The sequence below is a fragment of the Pteropus alecto genome, unplaced genomic scaffold, assembly GCF_000325575.1.
Source record: "Pteropus alecto unplaced genomic scaffold, ASM32557v1 scaffold16, whole genome shotgun sequence".
NCBI lineage: Eukaryota > Metazoa > Chordata > Mammalia > Chiroptera > Pteropodidae > Pteropus > Pteropus alecto.
This window is the reverse complement of record NW_006438867.1, coordinates 1,326,520-1,337,995: the sequence shown is the minus strand read 5'-3', so window position 1 is coordinate 1,337,995 and position 11,476 is coordinate 1,326,520. Positions and strand designations below refer to the sequence as shown.

The window sequence follows — 11,476 nt, the reverse complement described above, 5'->3', positions numbered from 1 at the left end:
AAGGCAAGGCACCCCTTTGTTGCAAGGACCTTGTCAGCTTACAATCCCTAATTTTTTTATGCCTACAGCACCTGGTCTTCCTAGGTGGTTTCCCATCCGAGTACTAACTAGGCCCAACCCTGCTTAGCCACCAAGATCAGATGGATCAGGTTTGTTCAGGGTAGCATGGCTATAGACCACCAGTGCTTTCTTAAACAGAAGTTGCTAAATAAAGTTACGAGCTAGAAAAGCTTGTTAAAATGGAAATTCCTGATAATTCTAGTACACATTAAAGTTTGAGAACCATTGTTTTAATACTGAAAAGGGTTTTTGTTAATAAAATAAGATTAAGAAGAAATTGACAGTAAGTAATGTCAAAAATAAAAAGCTATAATGTGTTTTATATTTTATTATTGCACTCTCAGTAGGCTGCCCCTTTGTTAAAATTTTCATGATTTCCCAAAGAGAAGCTATTTTTCAATCATAAATTTGCTCCCTACAATAAAGGTTTTGTGCAATAAGCATTTCTGCTTCATTTATGCTTTCCCCCATAAAGCATTCCAAATGAAAGATTAATTTAACTGGAACCCCTTACCATCCATACAAGGAAGTCCAAAGTTTACAAAAAAAAAAAAAGGGTTAATGAGTTTTCAGGGCTAGTCGTATCAGTTATTAACCAGAGGCCATAAATAGCAAGATAAGATCACCAATGATGGGCTCCTAGAAAGTGGCCTGAAGAGCATCAGATGACATTCAGGTGGCTGCTAGGTGACAAGAGTAAGTGAATCACAAGTGGGAAGGTTAGCGAAAATGCCTAAAAGGATGTGTAAACTCTACTTCCAGTTTAGCTTGAATTTTCTCTTCAAAAATGTGGCATAAATATAAGCAAGTTGGGATGGGGGCAGAAGGTAAGCTAGCCTCTTAAAAAACTTTGAGATAAAGGAATCTCAGAGGCAGCTGAAAACAGTGATAGGATCTACAAAAACTGTTATGACAAAACAATAGATGAATACATAACATGAAAGGTATTGCTGTATGATCATCAGACTTTTCAGAGAAACAAGAGAAGGCAATGGAAAGCACATTGCATTGGAAAACAAAAGACCCAGGTTTTTTTCTCAGCTCTGTCACCAGGTGCCCCTGAAACACTGGGTGAGGTGAATAAGTTCTCTTCTGAAGGGAATTGTTGAGCTAAATGATTTCTGAGGTCTCTTTGAAGTGTAATGCAATATTCTAAGCCATGTCTTGTTATACAAAGCGACTGTCACTAGTACTTTTATGTCACCTTTCAATTAATAGATACGTATATATCTCCTTGTCTTCATGTCTACACAAATAGCTATTAACCATACTGAAATGAATTCGCAGAAAGATCAATTACCTTTTGATGTTTTCTCATTTAACTCTTCTGTTAATATTACAATTTTTAAAATATACTTTTTATTTCTTATATATATATTTGCATGTAGCACATATATTTCCATCTAGAATCTAAATGGATGAAACTCAACTAATGGTATGCAAACCAAAATGTTATATTCTTCTCACTCTGAAAATATAGTCTAGATAAAGAATATATTTATAGCATTAGGTTGGTGCTTGCCCAAAGTCTTAGCTTGTCAGAGAAGAGGCAGGATTGAGAGTGGGATGAAGCTGGAGAAGAGAGACCTTTTTACCATTGTGGCAAAAAGAACACATTGTACCATGTGTTCTGGTAACACATGTCTTGGTCCTTATCACGGACAAAGAAATGAATTTCCACTCAGTGATAATTATGAGAATTAGTTTTGAGATAGAAGACAGTTCAAGGCTAAAACTGGCTACCATGGATACGTACCTTGATGCAGGAACAGGTTATAGCCAGGGAAGATAGAGAGCTGTAATCTCAGGGGAGGGGGAGCTCTGTGTTATATTAGGCCATGATTGGTGGATACAGAGGAGTTCTTAGATGATTGGCACATGAGGTCATTTTGATTGACACTTGGCTACTATATAGCACTTTGCCTAGTATATATATGCTTACCCAGAATTCAGTCTGTTATCATTAAATTCATGAACTTCCAGGTATAAACATGGTATTATAATGATGGTATAATGAAGCTGAAGTAGTGGGCAGGCTAGGGTAGTTCTTTCTGGCATGTGTCTGTGGCCAGATCAAACCAGCTATAGATTACGGCCTTCCTGTCCTTTGTCTCTGCAGACGCAGAAGGGATTCTTTGGGTGGTCTCTGGGCTGGGCCTCTATTCCTTTGTTCCCCTGTCTCTGATGTCTGACTAGCTACCTAAAAACCTGATTCGCAATATTTATTTAGTCATATATTCCCAAAGCATAAAAATATCCAAAAGTTAGTAAAATTTACATGGCTAAGGAAAAATAAATGCTTTGCGGTCACAATTAATTGTCAATTATCTTTCTGTAGATCAGCTTGGATCTAAATATTCAAATATAGAGGTAGAGATATAAAAAGAAATTTGTTTTTTTTTTTTTTGAGCCTAGTAAAGTATAGAAAAGAAGGCTCTTTAACTTATACCATTTATCCTCTCCCTATGAAAGTTGTGAATCACTGTTTTGATAGGAAAGTCCAAGTGAAATGTTAAGCTCCTCTTTGCACCTAAGAAGAGATGCTAACATATTTCTAACAAGGCATCAACAGTGGGAGATTCTATGGGGTGGGGGTGGGAGAGGTAGAAATCAATTTCTTAGAATGGTTTTTCCATGATTTTGGTGGCAGCATAGATGGATTTTTTCAAATGTTAGAACAGGGCCTCATACCTTCTTACAAGTTTTGTGGATCTTAAAACCCGAGATTCTCTCTACTATGGCCCAAAATTGAAAATCTAAAGACAAATTTCTCTCGTGTGTGACCTTTGTTTTGAGACCTAGATTTATTAATATTTTTTTAAGAATTAAATAAATTTCTTATGAATTTATGAATAAGATGGAAAAAAGGGCAAATATATTTTGATATGGAAGGAAATAAGCCAGAGTTTGGCTTCTTTGAAACCTTTTCCTATTTCCCTGAAAGAACGTATTATTTCTCACACTGTTCCCATAGCACCTTGTGTGTAAATATATTATAATGTTAAAGTTATTACATAAAATGTATATATGTTCTCATATCTGCATCTCTCATATTACAAACGAAACCCCCAGGAACAGAACCACATCTTTGTACCTCATCCCACCCCCAAGTCCTAGCTCAGTTACTGGCATATGGGACACGTACAATAATTGCTTATTAAATCTAAACTATTACTTTTACAACGATATATTTTTTAATAAGTAGAACTTATTTTTTTCCACTCGAAGAACACCCTGTTGGTAGTTAGAGAATTCTTCCTGCATCCACAGAGACAAATCAAATATTTGGAGTAAAAGTATTTACTTCTTTCTAGGATCAGTGATAAAGTCTACAAATTAGTGTGATGATTACAGTGTTAGGCAGCATCATAATCTGACTTTGTTTCTGAAATCAGATATATACCCAAACTTTATTCTCCAAGTTTGTAGAGTAATAGCTTAGAGAAAAGAATATATCTGCTTCTCTTTTTGCTGTACTCTCTTGCCAGTCAATTTCTCTTTAGAATTAGAATTGTTTCTGAGGTTACAGAAATATCAGTGCCACTTTCAGTAGTGAAAGCCCCATTTTATGCCGATTACAATGCCTAGTTGGCAATGAAGTTACTAAGTGAGAAGGACCACTTAGCACATAACTAGCAGTCGTAAAATATGTTGAATATAATTAAAAATATATTATAATTTTTTTATTAAATAGCTAACATTACTTGATGATTCTAATATAAAGACATATTAGAATACTTTCAAAGCAATTTCTCTGAGAAGGTCAGAGTGACTAATAAATGTTAGGATATTAATTCCCAAAACATCACTATGAGAACTCTGAAAATTATGAAATTAAGTGAGAAGGAAATGATGAATGATCGACCCTATCTCAGTGGTTTATCTGAAGCAAAGCCTTAAATCTTTGTATTTTCTGCTGGAATTGCTTGACCTTCTGCGTTCCAGTATGAAAGAAATTTCCAAAGAAAGTGTAATCTTTCAGTACAAGGGGAGCAATCCTCTAAGCAGTCTTAGTATTATTTAAAATACACGTCCTGGTATTTGATATAATTGGGAGTTCAAGCAAAATTTTGAACAGTTAAACATATTCTGAAATCACTGTACTTGAATATGGCACAACATTTTCAAGATATAATATTCATTCGATCATTTAATTGAACGAATTTTATCAAGCGTAATATATTCAGTGAAGGAGCCTGTTGTAGGCGCTAAGAATATGAGGTGACCAAATTAGACCTCTTCCATTAAAACCCAGAGAGAGAAACAGACAATGAGTAAGTAATGCCACAAAAAACCTGAGGTTATAATTCTGAAAAGACCTAAAAATTAACATACTAAGAGAGAATGTGTTAGTTTCTTAAGCCTCGGCTGGTGGGGCTAAAAGAGGCTTATATAAATTGTGGCTCCTATTCAAATAATAGTGACAGCCCTCGATTTAGGAAATAGGTTTGTGAAAAAGTCAGCGTCATTCAGACAGTGTCTTAAATATAGTAGCTGTACAGTAAATGTTCACCAAACACAACCAGGAAAATAAAAGCCAAAAATGCAAAAATACTTAATAAGGAGTACAAAAACATTTAAATACACAATTAAAAAAAAAAAAGAAGAGTAATACTAACATGCTGTGTTCTTACCCCTATTGTTCCAAAACTTTCTGGCTTTCTTCTCATCTTTTTCTTGCACAAGTGTGTCCATATCCATTTGATCAAGTACCAGAGAGACTTGGGGCTTGGGATGACATTGAACGGAGTAGGCAGGGTACCTCCTTCTTCAAAATAACTCATCCAAAGCTTTGTTCGAGCAAATTTCCATTCTATATCTGCGTGGTCCTGAATGAGAGAATGTGACAATTGCTGACAGATTTCTTAATAAGGTAAGATAAACCTCATAGAAAGCCTGTAACCTGATTTTGAGTGGCTCTTGGAACATTAATTAAATTGCTTATAAAAACACCGCTGACTCCTGGAGGTAGTCATCTAAACATTTCAGATGATGGCTTACCCTAGTAAGGAGTCACAGTTCTCTTGACACTTTTCTTCCTTCCCTTTTCCATGAAACAGACATCTAAAATAATTCCATGCTAAAGAGCCTGCAATGATAAGTTATGTCCTGAAGATGAATATTGATTTCCTGCACTGTAGGCTTACATTAGCTGTTTCATTAGATTCTGGCCACAAACAGGGCTTCAAATCTTACCCAAGTCCTTGAACCCCCTGCCTAGATAAATGCAATCTTCATAGATGCTCATGGCTTAGCTTTCTGGTGTGTCCAAAAAGAGCCTTGCTTGATATGTTTCCATATGAATAATTATTGTCCACCTTCAGGCAACAAGCATAAACTCAGAGAGAAGTTTCTTTAACAAATGTGGGGTTGGGTCTCTGACACAGCACTGAACTCTGACATAACTCTGGCCATTGGGCACCAGAGAGGGGTATAGCCGGTGGTTGCCCATAAGCCTGAAGCTATCCTCCATGATCATTTATTAATCATTCAACTTTATTAATCTCCTGGGAAAACTTAGGAACATTTGTGGTAATTAGAGTAGAGGGCAGCCAGTTTCCTTTTAAATTAGCCAGAAACTGATTTAAGCAAAAAATCTGAGAAGTAGAAAGTGGTAGAAACTATGCATACAGATATTTAAAAACCACAAAATAATTTATATAACCCATTAATGTTATTTTAAAAAACTCAGAATTTAGAGTAGGATAATAATATCAGACTATATATCATTCTGAATTCCTAAACTGTTGTGGGCTGATGAATACATATGTTGTATATACATTTCTAATATGAACAATGTAGATTTTATTCTAGACACTAGACAAATTGTGCTTTCAACAGGAATCACCATATCTAGAAAATGCATCACCTTCATTGTTGCTTAGCAAATGTCTGATTGGGGGGATCAATCAAAAGATGGAAGCACAGAAGCTACAATTTCCCTCCCATTTTCCCTCTTTTTCCTCTCCTCCAGTTCTACACCCTTCCCTTCCTTATTTAAACAAAGCATATAAATTCTGAATTAAAAAAATATATATATATTGTTTGCTACAGTAACAGAGAATGGAATTCAGTAGAATCAGGTAAGATATTAAAAGGGAAGTCACTTAGATAAAGCATTGGCCTGTCAGCAGCTTCTGCTCCTTCTGATTCTGAGTCATAAATTAAGGGTTATCTTGTCCTCATCATGTACTCTTACACAAAGCAGACTCTCCCTTTGTTCTTAGTTTGGGATTCTCAAAGGATCTAAACAAAGTCTATAGTGGTTAGAAAAATGAAGTGAAAAGTTCTAAGCTGGTGATGACTAAAAACCACCTTCTGCTATCCACCTTTTAACTCTTAGTCAATATTTAAAACTTTGCTTAGGTATTTTCTTTCCTAGGAAGCCCGCCCTGATTGCCATCAACCTCAGCTGCCTCTCACCCTCAACCCATCATGGTCCTCTCAATATCAAAATTATTTGCTGATTTTGTCCCTCCTGCATTACATTTTTCTTGAAGGCAGGAACATCACTATTCTGTATATTCCTAAAATCAAGCATACATCTGGCATATACTAGTGCACAATAAATATTTGATCAGTGAACAAATGAGTGAATGAGAAGCAGCCTTTAGACATGGCCTGCATTATTGTTTTTGCCTTTTAACTATTAAACTCCGTTTTCATGCTTTACCCTAAAGCTCTCAGTTAGGGATATCAGGACAAAAGAGAAAGCCCTCAGGGTAAATTCTGATATTCTGATATTCTGGGACAGGTGAAAATCAAATACTTGTTATGTTCATGCCCCAAGGAGGCATTGTGTGCAGGGGGCTGCGAGGTACACTTGTCTTAGCTCCTCAGTGCCTGCTCTCCTCTCAAGTAGTTTTAGAGCTAAACGAAAATAGATTTGAAGCTTGTTATTATCTTTGTAAGAAGGAACCTAGGAAGACGCACTCCATGAAGAAGCAAAAAGGAAATGTCATACTCTTCTTGAATAATGTTCTCTTGATGAAATCTGTACATTTAATGTTTTATAGAATCCAAATTATATATTTATAGCTTCACTGTACATAGCTTGATAATTAGAAGCTTTCTAATGTTTGAAGAGGTGGTCTGGAAAATAATATGTATATTGTAAAAATGTGTTAACTAGAGGAATACAGAAGTTCTGAAGCCAATATATATAGGGACTATCTAAAAGAATCAGTTTTGTAAGATGCTTAAATGAAACTCCAAAAATTTAGATTGCACATGCAAATCCTATGACCTAGGTATATCTAAGTGGAAATACTTTAGACTGTGAGTCAGTAAATAAAAATCATCTATTCTTAAATTTATGCAATTTTTTATCTGTGACAGGTTTAAGTAAAATTCTGAATGTTGCTTCTCAAAATAACAATAATAATACTCCAGAGATTTAGCAATAGATTCCAAGATGCAATATAATTATAGGTATTTATGGAGAAAATGAGTGGCCTGTAATTATCCCTATGAAATGCTACTTGTCTAAGGAATAAATATTAAAGACTTAAGAGACATATTTCATTCCAATATGGATTGTTTTATCACTATTGCCATTGGCCTTAGGCTTATATCACTAGCATGTATGTTCAAGGTAATAAAAGGCTTTGTTTTCCTTGTTCACTGCTGTATTTCTAGTTCCTAGAAAAGTACCTGGCAGCAGAGTAAACACTCAATAAAAAATTGTTGAATGAATGAATAAATACATTAAACTAAGTTTTTGGAGTCCAGAGATTCAAATAAACAGAGATATTGTATATTCTGCTATAAAATTCAGAGTTACACCTACATTGCTTTTTCTAGGCTTTAAGAAACTGATTTCCTGTGGCTTTTTCCCTCGGACTCCTCTCTGGGTATCTTTTATAGCTTGCCAAGCTGGCCTGAGTTTGCTTATAAAGAGATTATAGGTTAACTGGACAGAGATAATGCAAAGTCCAAAGGGCACTGCGTAGAGCTACATTGCCTGTTCATAATTCATATTTCATCTACTGCTTATTAGTCAATGACTATCTGGTAAGATAGATTCAGTTTATTTTATAATCTTATGTAATATGATAACACTACATTAAGATATAGCTAAATATGGTAAATACTGCTTAGAAACTTCAAATTAACTATTTATATTATACTTCTGATATATCTTCTCAATAGCCAATTACAGACTTTATTTCCAACAATAATAGGATGGAGTATAGTTAAGAACGACACATTGTAGGACAGAATATTAAATTAAAATAAAGTTATTCAACTTACAGCAATAAGTTGGTAAGAATTATTCATCATAGCTATTAACATGTTGAGTAAGACAACCAGAGAGATGACATTGTATGTTCCAAACATGGTGGCACCAACAAACTCAGTGAATTCATGCTGCGCTTTGACATTGGTCACATATAAATTGATGAGCCCAAATATTGACCAAAACAGGGACTGGAGTGTCTCAAATAACCTGAAATCAAGATAAAATGACACTAATAGCTATATTAATAGAACCAGTATACAATAAGACATAACAGCAGAACTCGATTACACTTGTGTATATTTGATTAATTTAAAAATACATATCAATAGTAAAATAATATTTTAGGGTAATTATAAAATTAAGCTTAATAAAAAAATAAATAATTATTTTATCACTTGCACAAAATGTGTACTTAATTTTCCTAAGGGCTTTGAAAGCTATGTTTTGTTTTCTAGAGCAGAAATGACAAATCTGACCCACAGCCTATTTTTGTATGGCCCTTGAGTTAAGAAGGAGTTTTGCTTTTTCAAATGGTTGAAAAAAAACAGGAAGAATGATATTTTCTTATATGTGAACATTATATAAATTTAAAATTTGATGACCATAAATAAAGTTTCACTGAAACACAGCCATACTCATTTATTTAGACATTGTCTGTGGTTTCTTTTGTGTTACAAAGGCAGAAGTGAGTAGATACAACAGAGTACACATGGCTCACGAAGCCTAAAATATTTATTATTTTACATTCTTTGTACTTTACATAGAAAGTTTGTGACCCATCTTAGGGCACTGAGTGATAGTTAAGAAATAATAGATTCCCAAGCTTAGTCTTTGAAAAATGTCAGTTATTTTACCTGATTTTGCTTTTAGTTGTAGAAAGATTTAAAATAATGTTATCATTATGGATTTCCATATTGATGATTAAAATTGCACAGTGAATCCTGTAAGTTGGCAATGTGTCTTAGAGTACTTAGATTATAAAATTTGCTATTTTTATATTTCAGGGAACATTTTACTCATTCCTGCCAATGAACAAATTCCGGTGATCTTATTGAAAGTAGAGTTTCTTTAACTTACTGCAAGAAATGGGATAAGATGTAAAAGCAAAGATAAATGAATGAAACTATATCAAACTAAAAAATTTCTGCACAGCAAAAAAAAAAAAAGAAAAACCCATCTACAAAACAAAGAGACAACCTTCGGAATGGGAGATGATATTTACAAACAACACCTCTGATGAGCTAATATCCAAAATATGTAAAGAACACATACAAATCAATGAATAAAAAATGGACAGAGGATCTGAACAGAATTCTCTCAAGAGACATACAAATGGTCAACAGATATCTGAAAGACGGTCAACCTCACTAGCTATTAGGGAAATGCAAATCAAAACTACAATGAAATACCATCTCATACCTGTAAGAATGTTTATCACCAAGACAAATAATAAATGTTGGAGAGGTTGTGGGGAAAGGAATCATCATACACTGCTGGTAGGAATGCAAATTGGTACAGTCTCTATGGAAAACAGCATGGAGACTCCTCAAAAAATTAAGAATAGAATTACCTTGTGGCCCAGCAATCCTTCTTCTGGGTATTTACCCTCATAATTAGAAACATTTATCTGTAAAGATATATGTACCCCGATGTTCATTGCAGTAATATTCACAGTGGCCAATACATGGAAACAACTGAAGTGTCTAACAATAAATGATTGGATAAAGAAGAAGTGGTACATATATACAATGGAATATTATTCAGTCATAAGAAAAGATAAAATATTGCCATTTGTGACAACATGGATCACTCTTCAGATGATCATGCTAAGCGAAATAAATCAGACAGAAAAAGTCAAGAACCATATGATTTCATTCAAATGTGGAATATAAAAATGAAAGCAACAAATCAAAAGATAATCAAAAACTCACAGACACAACAGTTTAGTGGATATCAGAGGGAAAGAAGAGGAGGGGGAGGTAGACAAGGGTCAAGTAAATATATGGTGACAGTAGGAGATTTGACTTTGGGTGGTAAACACATAATGTAATATATGGATGATTTATTATAAAATCGAAACCTATCTAATTTTATTAACTAATGTCATCCTAATAAATTTAATGAAAAAAATAAAGAAATAGGGTAAGGTGAAGAATGTTTAAACCCAAATGAAAAAAATCTTTGTTTCAGGAGGACCATTATAAATCCTTAATACAATGTCATAAAAAGACAAGAGAACTCTTACACTATTTGATAAATGGTTACAGTAAAACTATAGTTAAATTATATTACAAAAACAAAAACTATCTGTTATATAGCATGGTGACTGTAAAAGGTAAGATTTCAGTCTTCAGGGAGATTAGCATTAGTTTGGAATCATGTTGTAGGCCCAAGTCAATCATGTTTCCTGTCAGCTTCCAGCCCCTGTGACACTGTTCCATGTATACCCTTTGATGCAGGGGTGGGCCTTATGTAGGTCTCTAAAGCTCCCCACCGAGAGCCTTTCTAGATTAGTTCGGTCATGGTCAAGTGACCCAAGGAGAGCCAATTTATATGACTCTGCTGGACAATGGCATGGCCAGATGTGAAAAGATGAACCTAAACAATCAGATTTCTTCTCTAAGAAAGTTTAACTTAGAAAAATCAAGAAAATAAAGTAGTTGCCAAAAGGGACTGAAATGCTAGGAGTTATGATGTAAGGTTTATGAGAAGCTAAAGGTTTGAGACAGCACAAACTAAAAAGCAGAGAATTGAGGAAGAAGAAGTCAAGTAATAAGTAACCACCGAAGAGAATACATGTGGACCAGCTGAATCATGTTTACGTTGATTCCCAGAGTAAAGAATCCCATGGTCCAGTGCTATGTTAACTCCTGCTCTTCCTGAAGCCAGGTTTTACTCTAAGTTCTTTCTTTGCTAAGATCAACCCTTGCTCAGAGAATCATTGTAATGAAACTTGATTCTTGTAATGAAACTCCTGATACTTGAAACAGTCCATGAACTTCTAATCTGTATAAACAGAACTAACTAAGGGTGCCTTAAGTGAAGTTCAAGATTTCTTTTCTCAAATTGATTGTTTTTTTAGTAAACAATTTCATAATTTTAATTATATAATTGAATTTTAAGTATAAGATATAAAATTTACTTATGTCATTGGTTTATTTTGTTTCTTCTAGA

The 11,476-nt window shown here is 34.3% G+C and overlaps 1 protein-coding gene and 1 pseudogene across 4 annotated transcripts in view; both read right to left on the bottom strand.

Annotated features, from left to right (window-relative positions):
* TRPC4 (transient receptor potential cation channel subfamily C member 4) overlaps nt 1-11,476 on the bottom strand; it is a 219,057-nt gene that overhangs the window by 11,429 nt on the left and 196,152 nt on the right. For 3 of the 4 annotated variants that reach the window (XM_006915784.2, XM_006915786.2, XM_025049523.1), the window contains 2 exons: nt 8,314-8,509; nt 4,695-4,889 (listed from right to left, as the gene is read on the bottom strand). In XM_006915784.2, coding sequence (XP_006915846.1) covers nt 4,695-4,889; nt 8,314-8,509 — 391 coding nt within the window. The remainder of the gene's footprint in view (nt 1-4,694; nt 4,890-8,313; nt 8,510-11,476) is intronic. The other variant, XM_006915788.2, reaches the window with a different exon arrangement.
* Nucleotides 60-177, bottom strand: LOC112482915 (annotated as a pseudogene).